This window comes from Pongo abelii, chromosome 10 (assembly GCF_028885655.2).
Source record: "Pongo abelii isolate AG06213 chromosome 10, NHGRI_mPonAbe1-v2.0_pri, whole genome shotgun sequence".
In the NCBI taxonomy this organism is placed as follows: domain Eukaryota; kingdom Metazoa; phylum Chordata; class Mammalia; order Primates; family Hominidae; genus Pongo; species Pongo abelii.
In genome coordinates this window covers 86943199-86958496 of record NC_071995.2, presented here as the reverse complement: position 1 = coordinate 86958496, position 15298 = coordinate 86943199, and the positions used below count along the sequence as shown (strand labels likewise).

The window sequence follows — 15298 nt, the reverse complement described above, 5'->3', positions numbered from 1 at the left end:
TAGAAGCTTAGTTAGTTACTTAATTGGAATCATCATCATAAGGTGTGTCATCATCATAAGGTGTGTCATCATCATGAAGTATTATACACTCCCCAAATATTGTAGTTTATAATCTTTTCTATTTGAAAGAAAATATTGTTATCTATCTTTATTTAGATATTCTTTACCGAGGAAAGATGACCTTGAAAATCCTCCTGAAGTTGTCATCTTAATTTTTTTTTTGAGACAGGATGTCTATCACCCAGTCTGGGATACAGTGGTGCAATCATGGCTCACTGGAGCCTCAAACTCCTGGGCTCAAGTGATCCTCCCGCCTCAGCCTCTCTAGTAGCTGGGACTCCAGAGTAGTTGCCACCATACCTGACTAATTTTTAAATTTTTTTTCTTGAGATGGATTCTCACTTTGTTGCCAAGTCTGGTCTCAAACTCCTGGCTTTAAGCAATCCTCTAACCTTGGCTTCTTAAAGCAGTAGGATTACAGGCATGAACCACTGTGCCCTGCCAATTTATTTTTAATCACTAATTGAGTTACCATTTTTAAAAAGTCCAGTTACATTTGAAAACTATAGGTAATACACCTGGTTGGTTAGATTTTTAGTCAATATTAGTGGTAGATAATTTTTTAGGAGAAACAAAGAAGCAAAAAGCTTTTTTGGGGGGTGTTATTTCTGAAGACTGAACAACTAACATTATAGTAAGCTACCGTACATGAGTGAATGATGACATTTAGATAGAAGTGTAGAGCTTTTTTCCTCTACAGCCGTGATTATTAAACTTTGCTAGGTCTGAAAATCATGGACTCTTTCCCCAGAAAAGTTGACATATGTACAGCATTTTATAAAAGTGTCAAGGGAGTCATAGATAACTACTGAATTTTGATTCCTGCCTTGGACTTGGGAGAAACAGCATAACAAGTAAGGGTCTTGCAAACGTGTCCAAGGTGGCCACTGATCTCGTGAGATTTAGGGACCTCAGTGACCCTTGAACCATGAGATCCAAAGGTTTTTAGATCAGTGATCTAGAGAGGAAGTTAAGTGTTCTGACTTTGAGTTATTTTTCTTCTGAGTCCAAATACCTGCAGGGTGTGGTATGCAGCCAGTGCCAGTTTGGCTTGCAAAGACTTCTTCTTGGCTAAGTCGCCAGCATTTCGGAACGCTGTTCTCCTGTGGATGTTTTTCCAGTGTCACTGGACATGGTCAATCCTTAGGACATCCAAAGAAGACAGTAAATGGGGCCCACCTAGCACAGTTAGCTCATCATCCAGTAACTTGTTTTTGCAGTTTTTTATTTTACAATCTGGCATAGTATTGACATCCTTGCACTCCAAACCAGAGCTCATTAGAATGAGTTGGCCTTTGGTAAAATTTTCCGTCAATTAATTTTTTTTTTGCCATGAATTTCTTTAGTAGAACAGATTTGTTTTTTAAAACATGTAGCGTTGGTTACTTATCCATTTAACCCTACCAATAGGGAATACCGCCCTGGACTCTAGACCTGGTTCCTGCTTTTCTAGTTTCCAGTTTACATGTAAACATTTAATGTATATTCAGATTCCTAGGGGTCTTCTAATCTTTTGTCTGTCTCTGTTTTCTCTTTGCTCCAAACTGTCTTACCATACTAATCTTGGTATTTTACTACCATGTTCCTTCTCTGCTGAAACACGTTTAGTGTTGCATCACCACTTACATAAGTAAGTCAAACCAGACTGAATTTATGGAAATTATCTAGTTTGCCCTCTATCTTACAGACAAGGAGTAGAAATTCCACAGAGATGATGCTATGTGTCTAAGCAGAAGCAACTTTCTGTGGAGTTCTGACGGTAAAACTGTTCCTACTGTACCTTACTACCTCCCATTTGACCTCCTTAGCTCAACGTTTGGAGGGTCTCTCTCAAATTCAGTTTTCCTGGAATATTTCTTATCTTTTATCTGGTCTCCCTAACACACTATGAGCTTTCCCATGTCTTTGCCTTTGCATAAGACCCTTCCTCTATCTAGACTGTCCCACTCCCTTGCATTTAGTATTAATAGAAATTCTTACTCATTCACATACCATGCCTAACTAAGCACTTAGTATTTTACATGAGTTATTTAATCCTTATAAATCCATCAGCTAGATTCTACATGGTTCCCATGTGACACACGTAAAAATTTAGGCTGAAGTAGATGAAGTGACTTGCCCAAGACTTCTGAGTTAGCAGGTTACAGGGCCAGGATCCAACCTGAGTGGTCTGTCTCCAGAACCTGTGCTATTAATCCATACATTAAATTCACTGCCTCTAAGGAGTATTTTCTAAGTTCCAGGCCACAGGTTCCCTCTACTCTGTAAAACTTTCCACAGTGATATGTATTAGAGAAGCAGAATTTATTTCATGGTTATCTGTGCTTTCTGGAAGGTGAATCAATATACTACGGGGTTGAATATTTCCTACACAAAATGCTTGGGACGAAAAGTGTTTCAGATTTTTTTTTTTTTTCAGATTTTAGAATACTTGTGGTTTTTTCTTTTTAATATACTTTCAACTATTATTTATTTATTTTTATTTTTATTTTTATTTTATTATTATTATACTTTAAGTTTTAGGGTACATGTGCACAATGTGCAGGTTAGTTACATATGTATACATGTGCCATGCTGGTGTGCTGCACCAATTAATTTGTCATTTAACATTAGGTATATCTCCTAATGCTATCCCTCCCCCCTCCTCCCACCCCACAACAGTCCCCAGAGCGTGATGTTCCCCTTCCTGTGTCCATGTGTTCTCATTGTTCAATTCCCACCTATGAGTGAGAACATGCGGTGTTTGGTTTTTTGTCCTTGAGATAGTTTACTGAGAATGATGATTTCCAATTTCATCCATGTCCCTACAAAGGACATGAACTCATCCTTTTTTATGGCTGCATAGTATTCCATGGTGTATATGTGCCACATTTTCTTAATCCAGTCTATCATTGTTGGATATTTGGGTTGGTTCCAAGTCTTTGCTATTGTGAATAGTGCTGCAGTAAACATCTGTGTGCATGTCTCTTTATAGGAGCATGATTTATAATCCTTTGGGTATATACCCAGTAATGGGATGGCTGGGTCAAATGGTATTTCTAGTTCTAGATCCCTGAGGAATTGCCACACTGACTTCCACAAGGGTTGAACTAGTTTACAGTCCCACCAACAGTGTAAAAGTGTTCCTATTTCTCCACATCCTCTCCAGCACCTGTTGTTTCCTGACTTTTTAATGATTGCCATTCTAACTGGTGTGAGATGGTATCTCATTGTGGTTTTGATTTGCATTTCTCTGATGGCCAGTGATGGTGAGCATTTTTTCATGTGTTTTTTGGCTGCATAAATGTCTTCTTTTGAGAAGTGTCTGTTCATGTCCTTCGCCCACTTTTTGATGGGGTTGTTTGTTTTTTTCTTGTAAATTTGTTTGAGTTCATTGTAGATTCTGGATATTAGCCCTTTGTCAGATGAGTAGGTTGTGAAAATTTTCTCCCATTTTGTAGGTTGCCTGTTCACTCTGATGGTAGTTTCTTTTGCTGGGCAGAAGCTCTTTAGTTGAATTAGATCCCATTTGTCAATTTTGGCTTTTGTTGCCATTGCTTTTGGTGTTTTAGACATGAAGTCCTTGCCCATGCCTATGTCCTGAATGGTAATGCCTAGGTTTTCTTCTAGGGTTTTTATGGTTTTAGGTCTAACGTTTAAGTCTTTAATCCATCTTGAATGAATTTTTGTCTAAGGTGTAAGGAAGGGCTTCAGTTTCAGCTTTCTACATATGGCTAGCCAGTTTTCCCAGCACCATTTGTTAAATAGGGAATCCTTTCCCCATTGCTTGTTTTTCTCAGTTTGTCAAAGATCAGATAGTTGTAGATATGCGGCATTATTTCTGAGAGCTCTGTTCTGTTCCATTGATCTACATCTCTGGTTTGGTACCAGTACCATGCTGTTTTGGCTACTGTAGCCTTGTAGTATAGTTTGAAGTCAGGTAGCATGATGCCTCCAGCTTTGTTCTTTTGGCTTAGGATTGACTTGGCAATGCGGGCTCTTTTTTGGTTCCATATGAACTTTAAAGTAGTTTTTTCCAATTCTGTGAAGAAAGTCATTGGTAGCTTGATGGGGATGGCAGTGACTCTATCAATTACCTTGGGCAGTATGGCCATTTTCGTGATATTGATTCTTCCTACCCATGAGCATGGAATGTTCTTCCATTTGTTTGTATCCTCTTTTATTTCATTGAGCAGTGGTTTGTAGTTCTCCTTGAAGAGGTCTTTCACATCCCTTGTAAGTTGGATTCCTAGGTATTTTATTCTCTTTGAAGCAATTGTGAATGGGAGTTCACTCATGGTTTGGCTCTCTGCTTGTCTGTTATTGGTATATAAGAATGCTTGTGATTTTTGTACATTGATTTTGTATCCTGAGACTTTGCTGAAGTTGCTTATCAGCTTAAGGAGATCTTGGGCTGAGACAATGGGGTTTTCTAGATATACAATCATGTCATCTGCAAACAGGGACAATTTGACTTCCTCTTTTCCTAATTGAATACCCTTTATTTCATTCAGGGGCTACATTTGAAGGTTTATTACTTGGGTATATTGTGTGATGCTGAAGTTTGGGGTATGATTGATCCCATCACCCAGGTAGTAAACATGGTACCCAATAGGTAGTTTTTTTAACCCTGTCTTCCTGCTTCCTATCTAGTTGTCCCTGGTGTCTATTATTGCTGTCTATTTCCGCGTGTATGCAGTGTTTTGTTCCCACTTATAAGTGAGAACATGCAATATTTGGTTTTCTGTTCCTGTGTTAATTCAGTGACAATGATGGCCTCCAGCTGCATCCATATTCCTGCAAAGGACATGATTTTATTCTTTTTTGTGGCTGCATAGTATTCCATGGTGTATATGTACTGCATTGTCTTTATTCAGTCCATTGTTGATAGGCACATAGGTCGATTCCTATGTGCACATAGGCACATAGGTTGATAGGCACATAGGTCTATTGTGAATAGTACTGTGATGAACGTACAAATGCATGGTTTTATTTGGTAGAAGGACTTATTTTGGATATACACCCAGCAATGGGATTGCTGGGTTGAATGGTATTTCTGAATTATTTGAGAAATCCCCAAATTTCTTTCCACAGTGGCTGAACAGTGTATATGCATTCCGTTTTCTCTGCAGCCTCACCAACATCTGTCGTTTTTTGACATTTTTTAAAATTATCCTTTAAGTTCTGGGGTACAAGTGCAGAACGTGCAGTTTGTTACATAGGTATACACGTGCCATGGTGGTTTGCTGCAGCCATCAACCCGTCACCTACATTAGGTATTTCTCCTAGTGCTAGCCTTCCCCTAGCCCCCCAGTACCCAACAGGCCCTGGTGTGTGATGTTTTCCTCCCTGTGTCCATATGTTCTCATTGTTCAACTCCCACTTATGAGTGAGAACATGTGTTGTTTGGTTTTCTGTTTTTCTGTTAGTTTACTGAGAATGGTTGTTTCCAGCTTCATCCATATCCCTGCAAAGGACATGAACTCATCCTTTTTTATGGCTGCATATTATTCCATGTTGTATATATGCCACATTTTCTTTATTCAGTCTATCACTGATGGACATTTGGGTTGGTTCCAAGTCTTTGCTATTGTGAATAATGCCGCAATAAACATACGTGTGAATTTGTCTTTATAGTAGAATGATTTATAATCCTTTGGGTATATACCCAGTAATGGGATGGCTGGGTCAAATGGTATTTCTTGTTCTGCCTCCTTGAGGAATTGCTACACTATCTTCCACAATGGTTGAACTAATTTACACTCCCACCAACATGAGAGCCATTCTAACCCATATGAGATGGTGTCTTATTGTGGTTTTGATTTTCATTTCTCTGTTGATTAGTGAGGTTGAGCAATTTTTCATGTTTCTTGGCCCCTTGCATATCTTCTTTTGAGAAATGTTTATGTCTTTAGCTTACTTGTTGTTTATGGGGTTATTTTTTGCGTGTTGAATTGTTTAAGTTCCTTTTAGGTTCTGGATATTAGATCTTTGTTGGATGCATAGTTTACAAATATTTTCCCCCATTCTGTAGGTTGTCTATTTACTCTGTTAGTAGTTTCTCTTGCTGTGTAGTAGCTCTTTAGTTTAATTAGCTCCCAATGTCATTTTTTGTTTCTGTTGGAATTGCTTTTGAGGATTTAGTCATAAATTATTCCCCAAGGCCAATGTCCAGAATGGTGTTTACTGAGTTTTCTTCCAGGATTTTTACAGTGTGGGGCCTTACATTTAAATCTTTAATTCCTTTTGAGTTAATTTTTGTATGTGTTGAATAGTAGGGGTCTAGTTCCATTCTTCTGCATATAGCTAGCCAGTTAACCCAGCACCATTTATTGAATAGGGAGTCCTTTCCCCATTATGTATGTTTATTGACTTTGTCAAAGATCACATGGCTTGTATGCATGCAGCTTTGTTTTAGATTTCAGATTAGAGATGTTCAATCTGTATAAATGCTTAGAAAGTAATATTAATACAATAATTTATTAAGCGACCACAAATATCTACAACTTGACTTTCTAAGTTCTCTTCCAAATGTAATTAGAAGGAAACCAATGAAAACCAAGAACCTAATAATGGGGAGACTGCGCTATAGGTAGATGTGCTGAGCCCCAGCACACAAAGCCAGGGTTTGCATCCTACCTGCACCAGTTGCTCCTAAATGCCTATACCTTGGTGATACCAGTTAACCTCTCTGAGTTTCCATGACCTCATTTGTAAAATAAGCTTAATATAATCTCTCATGGGGTTGTGGTAGAGACTGTATATGAAAACTTGTTTTAAATTATAAAGCACATTTCAAAAACAGTATTGTTTTTCAGTCTCAGCAGAAATTGAATATCAGTAAATCAGCTTAACGAATAAATTACTGTATTATTGTACACTGCCTTACCACCAGTGGTAGAGTGTTGATTTCGGTGTTTTTGTCAGGGAACTTCCTATAAGCCTTCTTTGAACCAATATTTGTATATAAATTATTCATGAAATGGAATTGGTCAGCATACTCTTTACATTTTCTTTGCTTTTTAGACATATACTCAGATCCCACACTTTCTAAATACTAATCTAGTTGATTGTATTTTTGTATTTTTAAAATAATATAAATTATGCTTAAGAAAGGGCTGGATTGTTAAGCAGCTTGTGTTCAGAATACCTGCCACTCTTGCTGCATTTTTCTATCTGGAATGCCTTTAATTTACCTGGTTTATTCAAAATGAGATAGAATATTGCTGCTTAGTTGTTGCTTTCACACCTGCAACAGGTCTGCTGTGTCTTTGTCACTAGGGTTTACATAAAATGACTAGACTCTTTTTCCTCTCAAAGATGAGGGTGAAGATTAAGAAGAGAAAAGAAATTATGGAAGCTTGGTGGAAAGTTTGAGAGGAAGAAAGTTAAGTGTAAAGAGTAAGGGAGTTAATGCCAAAAATAAATGAACAAAAATGCCGTCATGTCTGGCAGCTCAGATGTGTTTTCAATAAGCAGCAATGGAATGGACACGGTGGCTCAAGCCTGTAATCCCAGCATTTTAAGAGGCCAAGGCAGACACATCACTTGAGGCCAGGAGTTTGAGACCAGACTGGCCAACATGGCAAAACCCCGTCTCTGCTAAAAATACAAAAATTAGCCAGGTGTAGTGGTGCGTGCCTGTAATCCCAGAGGCTGACACATGCGAGGACTCCTTAAGCCCAGGAGGTGGAGGTTGGAGTGAGCCAGGATCGTGCTACTGCACTCCAGCCTGGGTGACAGAGTGAGACTCTGTACCAAAAAAAGAAAAAAAAAAAAGCAACAATGATACTAATATTTTATTTAGGGTGGCATGAAGAAGGTTGATGGTGAAGATTCACAAGTGGAAAATACCCAGAACAAGTGCCCAGAGGGTGTAGAGTGTGAAAATATGTAGTGGAGCTAAGAGACAAGGGAGGCTCTGCTCTCAAGGGACATGGGTTCTAGTCTAGACTTAACATGTGATGGCTGTGTGACCTTAGTCAAGGCACTTGACCCCTTCTAGCCTCAGTTTCTTCATCTGTTAAATAGAGATAATATGTCAGCGGGATCTGTGGATAAATTGTAATAATGCAGCCTAAGCCCATAGTGAGCACAGTGCCTGGCACATAGTAAATATTTGATACGTGTTAGACACTGTTACTATTTTATGATTATGTGAACTTAGGGAAGAGGAACCATACTAAGTGCCTCAGTCCAGAGCTGAAATGAGTGTCAGGTGGCATTACTGGAAGTAGGATGGTAGTAAGCACCATGAGATCAGTTACTACCTTAGCTCCCATCTGACTACTTATGCCCATGCCTAAATTCATTTATCGATAAATTGTTCTCAGATTCTAGAAGCTATTGACAAGACCAAGCAGAATCATACAGAAAATGTTATGGTAAACTTGTGCAAGATGACCTAGTCTAGCAAACATATACATGATCTCAGTTTTCTATAAGGAAGAAGTTTTTAGAGACAAGATGAAGGAAAAAATAAGTCTACAAAGCAAGATAGACCCTTGAAGACGTAATGGTACAAAACTACTTTTTAACGTATGTTATCTTAATACCCAATGGGCTAAGTCAGTTGTTGGCTAAATTATTCAACTGGGAATTTTAATGGTGATATAAGAGAAGGTTGGGTACAGCAAAGTTGGTACAGTGTGTAGGAAGGAAGAGAACCTAGAACTCTGTAACTTAATAGGGTTATATGCCTCCAAAGTCAGTTGCCAGTATAGCTCTCAGTAAAGAACATGGATTGTTTATAATGTGTTTGGCACATTCATCTATCTTAATTCTAAATGACCATTTGACATAGGTATCTTGATCTTCATTTTACAAATGAGAGGAACCAATGTACAGAGTGTAGATTTGTCCCAGATTCCTTTGTCCCAAACCTATTGCTTATTCACTTACACCAGAATGACTGATGTAAGTAAGTCAGACATTATTTAAAGCCTTCAAAAGAACCTAGGCAAATATTTGAGACTTCTCAAATGTTCAGCCCAAGGTAAGAGAATTAAGTTACATCACAAAATGAATCTTTCTAAATTATTTCTTGTAAAGCATTTGCATCTCGTAAGTAGCATTGTTCTTTTGAAGTTTCACTGATCATTTTTTAGGTTCAACATAAAATAGTAGTTCTCAAATTTGGGTGCACATCAGAATCACCTGGAGGACTTGTTAAGTAAGATTCAGTAGGTCTGGTATGGCCTGAGAATATGCATTTCTGACAGGTTCCCTATTGCTGGCACATCACTTTGAGGTCCACATTTTGAGAACCACTGACATAAAAAGGATTTATTTTATGATTAATCTTATGGAGGAACAAGTAGGAAAATAGTCCTGGAGGGGAATTCCAAGATCACAGGTGGAAGCTGAAATTCAGATCATGTTTCCAAAACTCAGTAGGTTATACCTAGCCAGCCATAACTGAATTTGGAGTCTAAAAGATTTGTGTTATCACTTTTTTATTTTGAAGGATGCTTTTGATTACAGAGGGAAATCAAGGATTAAAAATCAATATACATGTAAATATTGAAATTCATTGGTAACTCTAAAAAGCACAACAGTTTTGTATGCTTTCTTCCAAAGCACTACAAATATGATTAATTGATGTATAAGAATTTTCTTATGGAATTTTTTTTTTGTCTCTGTAGGTGGCAAATCTTCCAAAAGACTATATGATAACCCTCAAATATGTCCCCGGGATGGATGTTTTGGTAAGTAAACTACATTTCTGAGTTTCATTTTAGTAGCTCATAGAAGAAATGGGATCATTCATATTGAGATAGTACACTAGCTGCTATTTAGGAGCTTGCTTATTGTCAGGATTTGAAGAATTTATCTTTGGAATTTGACTTGCATGGTTTTTTTTCCCCTCTTAAGCAACTGTTAAACTTTATCAGTGATCATTTCAGCACATATATCCTAGACCTGTATAGTTGTTCTTCACTATCCTTAGGGAATTGGTTCCAGGAGACCTTCCAACCCTCCATCCTCCCCACTCACTCTACCATCAGGATACTGAAATCCTAGGATGCTCAAGTCCTTTCTATGAATGGCATAGTATTTGCATATAACCTATGCACATTCTTCTGTATACTTGATTTTTAAATTTTTATTTTTCACCATGGAAGGCACACTGGAACTCCTGTGTGTTACAGGAGTTTAGTTCCAGGAATTTGGAACTAAATTATTTCTAAATTAATTCTAATACTGAATATAATGCCTATATTACATAAATCATAGTTATACTCTGCTTTTAAAATTTGTTTTATGTTTTCTTATTGTTTGAATATTTTCCCTCTTTGGTTGATTGAATCCATGGATACAGAGGGCCATCTGTACTTCCAAAGTAAATACGATTATCTTCGTTAGACCTAGCCACAGATTTTCTCATTTTCCTTAAGCATCCCCCTAAAAAGGACTTGAGTGTAAGTTTATGTAAATTCTTTTTCATAGCTGACCTATCTCACTTGTTTAATTTGAAAACACGATTTGATTTACTAGCAGTGCAATAGATTCTTAGAACCTTACAACAAGTGTATGTGTTTACTATTATAAGTACTATTCTGTTGCTGAAACCAAGAAATTTTAATTAATTTTCTCATTACACAATATCAGAATTCATACATTAAGAAATATTTCAAGCATAGAGAATAATGTAATATCTGTATACCCATCACAGAGCTTATCAAACCTTACTATTGTGCAATACTTGCTTCAAATATATTTTTAATAATGAACCATTACAAATGTAACTAATGCCCTATGTATGCTCCTTCTCTGTCTTCATTAATCCCCACTTTGTCTCTTAGTGGTAACACTTATTCTGAGCTGGACTTTTTCATTCCAATGTGTGCTTTCAGGGCTTGTAATGTGGACAGCATTCCCTGGTGTTATGTAGAGCAGGAGGAGCATTCTCTTATATGTTTACTGCAATGTATGCACCCATACATAAGACATGGAACTTTTTGAATATTTAATAATTTTATGTTAAGCTTCTATACTTTGAAGTTCGCTTATATCTTTCAACATGCTTTGACAAGTTGTTTTATGTTGACTCATTTCAACTACTGTACTGTGTTTCTTGAGTAAATTTAAAACCGTTTGAGTTACTCTCTTCTCTACAACTCTCATCTTTCCATAATCTACCAAAACTTATTATACATCTACTTTGTGCAAGTTGTTTTAGGTTTTGACCAATTTTTGTGGATCAGTCCATCAAAGTTGTTACCAATTTAAACACGTTATTATGTGCTTTTGCTTAAAATGCATTTCAAAGACTACAAGGCTGTCATTTCAAGAGAATGTCAAAGCTACATTTCTTTTTATTGGTAAGCATTTTAGCATGAACTACCTAAAGTTTTTTTTAGAATTCCTTAGAACATGTATCTTCATGTTGAACCATTTATCCTCAAGCCTACGTCAATGTCTATCCTATTGAGTTAGGGGGAGTTCTCTGGAAATAGAAATGGAAAATTATTAGCAGCCTGAAAGTTAATTAATTTTATTATTTGGTACTTAGGAAGTATTTAGTTAGGAAAAACTAACCAGGAGCCAGCACTTTGGCAGACACTTGAAGAAACAAACACACATCAATTAGGCAATGATCTTTTGTTCAAAAAGTTTAGTAATTGGGAAGGTAGGCAGGGGGAATTATGTGGCCTTTTTATAACACTTTTCCATTTGCAAAATGATTTCACATATTAATTTTCTTGGCTGATTACAAAAACTGAGGAAGGTAAAATAGCTATTATGATTCCTATTTTACAAATGATACATTGAGCTTTACAGCTCAAAAGTATTTTGCCCAAGGTTATACAATTAGAAAGTGACAGAGTCTTAAAAAGAAACCCCTAGGGTCATCAGACTCTTAACCCTGGGTTACAGAAAGTGAGGATCTAAATAATTACAATACTTAGGGAAAGTGTTTGAAGGGAAGCCTCTAGGTAATAAAGACCCACCCCAGATCCTTCCTGACTGCAGCAGCATTTAGGATTGTGATTGCCAAGCACTCAAAGATAACCTGCTGCTCTTTGAAAAACAAATGTTAAACTGAAAACAACTAAGTAGAATTTTTTGTGCTGGTATAATCATAGAATGTGCTAAATCATAGATTTCAATGTCGGCTTGTGATAGCAAGAGCCAAGCTTGTGAAAATAAAGCTGATTCACTGCCACATATTTTGTGCTTGTTTCTGTCATTGAGAAAAGTCTACTATTATTTGATTGTGGCATGCTGTCCTGGCACAACTGGAGAAACACTGTTCTTCTTGGCCACCACCGTGGGCAAGAAAAACAAGGCCATGTTTAGAGCATTGGACAGAACCAGGGGTCTCACCCTTTGTTTTACCTTCATTTTGAAATGTTCGTTTCTGCCAAGACCAGAGGAGTTTCCCAGTGGGGAGGCCTCTGATTATTTGCGAGTGGTCAGAGTCCCAGCTGCCTTATCTTTTGTCTTTAAACAATAGAGGGTGGAGTGGGAATAGGTGCCAAAAAGATTCTCTGGTGCCAAAGCAATAAAATTCTGCCCATGGGCACTGGGCAGAAGAAAGCTCTAGAATAGAATACACTTTTATTTTTATTTTTATTTTGCCTTCGTTTTAAAAAACAGCTAAATTCTCCTAGAAAAGGGAGTTCACTTTTCCAAGGTCCTTCTTAGAAAATTACCTAGCAGATTCTCTCACAAATAGCAGAGTGTGATCAACCACTTAGTGTTTAAATCTAATGATAATCACCAATGCTATTTTAAACTCTTTGAAACTATTATATTGCCAGACTGTTAAAATTTCCTTTAACTTCCTAACCTTAAAGAATACCTAGATATTTGTGGTCTTTTACATTTACTAGTAATGTTATTGTAGAAAGAATAAAAATGGCATTGCTGAATTGTTGCCACACATCTTCATTCATTTGAACTTCCATAGCATTACATAAACTGTGGGTTGCTTGTAATATTTGAGTTTAAAAATCTTCATTAATTTTTTAAATTTTTTTATTTTTAGCTATTATGGATACATAAGAGTTGTATATATTTATGGGGTACACGTGATATTTTGATACAAGCACACAGTGTGTAATGATCCAATCAGAGTAACTGGAATATTCATCAGCTCAACTTTATAATTTCTTTGTGTTAGGAACATTCCAATTCCACTCTTTTAGTTATATTGAAACACACATTTTTATTAACTGTGTCACCTATTTTGCTACTGAACACTAGATCTTATTCCTTCTTCAGTTTTTACTTAAAGTATATATTCATCAGCTTTCTTTTAGTTTTTTATTTGCAAATAATTTTAAATTTACAAAAAAGTTGCAAGAATATTTAAAGAACACCCATGTGCCCTTTAATCCCAATTCACCTATTTCACATATTTTTAACATTCTGCCTCATTTGCTTTATCAGTTGCTTTCTTTCTATGTATGCATGTGTGTTTTATTATATTTCTGAACTTCTTGAATAAGTTGTATACTGATGCATACATGGCCATTTACTCTTAAATACTTCAGTGTGTATTTCCTACGTAAAGGATATTTTCTTACCTAAACACAATACATTTGCAACTTCAATAAATTTTACAATAATTATAGTACTTTAATCTAGGTCTGTATTTCAATTTAGCCTTCTTTTTTTGCATTTCTTTTCCTTCAGTATAAGATCTTATCTAGGATCATGATTTTCATTTTGATACCATGTAAATAATGAATCCCAAAGATACCTTGTTTTGGGAATGTATTACCTGACATGGCAAAAAGGACTTTGCAGGTGTAATTAAATTAAGGATTTATAGATGGAAAAGTTATTTTGGATTATCTAGGTGGTCCCACTCTGATTTACATGAGCCCTTATAAAAGGGAGGCAGGAGTGTCAGAGCCAGAGAGGGAGATTTGAAAATATCACACTGCTGGCTTCAAAGATGGAAGAGGCATTCACAAACCAAGGAACGCACGTGGCCTCTGGAAGCTGGAAAAGGCAAAGAAAATGATTTTTCCTTTAGAGCATCCAAAAGAAACACAGCCCTAATGAATACCTTGGTATTAGCCTATTCAGACCTATTTTAAACTTCTGACCTCCAGAACTGTAAAATAACGAATTTGTGCTGCTTTAAGCCACCAAGTTTGTAGTACTTTGTTATAGCAGCAATAATAAGCTACTACATCCTGTCTCTCTAGTCTCCTTTAAGAGTTCCTCAGGCTTTCTTTGTCTTTATGGCACTGATATTTTTGAATGAGACAGTCCTCCCCTTTAAGAAAAGTGTTTCTCTTTGCAACATTTGATTGATGTTTCTTAATGCTTCTGTGGAGCTTATGCAATTCAAGTGACAATGCTACATAAGTGATGATTTGTGCTCAGGTAACCACATCCAGAGGCACACAGAGTCCATCTTCTCCTCATGGTGCTGTTTGTTTTGATCATCTGGTTAAGATGTTCAACTATTTATGTATATTTACTCATTCACAATTTTGGGAGAGACACTTTAAGGCCATGTAAGCAAACCTTCTCCTTATCAAAGTTTCTCCCACAGATTCAGCATCTATTGATGATACTTACCTGAACCAATCTTTGCTATCATTGTCAGTTTTTCATTCAGACTTTTTAAAGGCACAGCTAAATGTGGAAGTGATTGGCAGCATGTGATGCTACTCTAACAATAAGCCTTCCAACCTTCTTTCCTCTTCAGTACCCTTCCTCAGGTATGCACAATTTCACTTCTTGGCTATTCTCATCTTCTTTTGCCTGGCCCTGTTACTTACCTCTGGGCTCTTTGCATTTTCTCTGATACCTCAGGATTTATTATTTGATGTTTTGATTCTTCCTGAATAGACAGAGTGATTTAAAAAGAAATACATCCAATCATTTCATTCCTCCTTTATATTCATTGAATGGCTTTTTGTTGCTCTTAGGAAACAGGAAAAGGAGGTGCTTCAACGAGGCCTCCAAGACTATAGTGATCTAGCTGGGCACAGTGGCTCACGCCTGTAATCTCAGCATTTTGGGGGGCCGAGACAGGTGGATCACGAGGTCAGGAGATTGAGACCATCCTGGCTAACACAGTGAAACCCCTTCTCTACTAAAAATACAGAAAATTAGCCGGGCGTGGTGGTGGGCACCTGTAGTCCCAGCTACTCAGGAGACTGAGGCAGGAGAATGGCATGAACCTGGGAGGTGGAGCTTGCAGTGAGCCAAGATCGCACCACTGCACTCCAGCCTGGGTGACAGAGCGAGACCCCATCTCAAAAAAAAAAAAAAAAAAAGACTATACTGA

At 37.1% G+C, this 15298-nt stretch overlaps 1 protein-coding gene across 2 annotated transcripts in view; it reads left to right on the top strand.

Moving 5' to 3' along the window:
* Positions 1 to 15298, top strand: part of KITLG (KIT ligand) — a 77032-nt gene that overhangs the window by 40067 nt on the left and 21667 nt on the right. For both annotated transcript variants that reach the window (XM_024257267.3, XM_002823566.5), the window contains exon 3: positions 9684 to 9746. In XM_024257267.3, coding sequence (XP_024113035.1) covers positions 9684 to 9746 — 63 coding nt within the window. The remainder of the gene's footprint in view (positions 1 to 9683; positions 9747 to 15298) is intronic.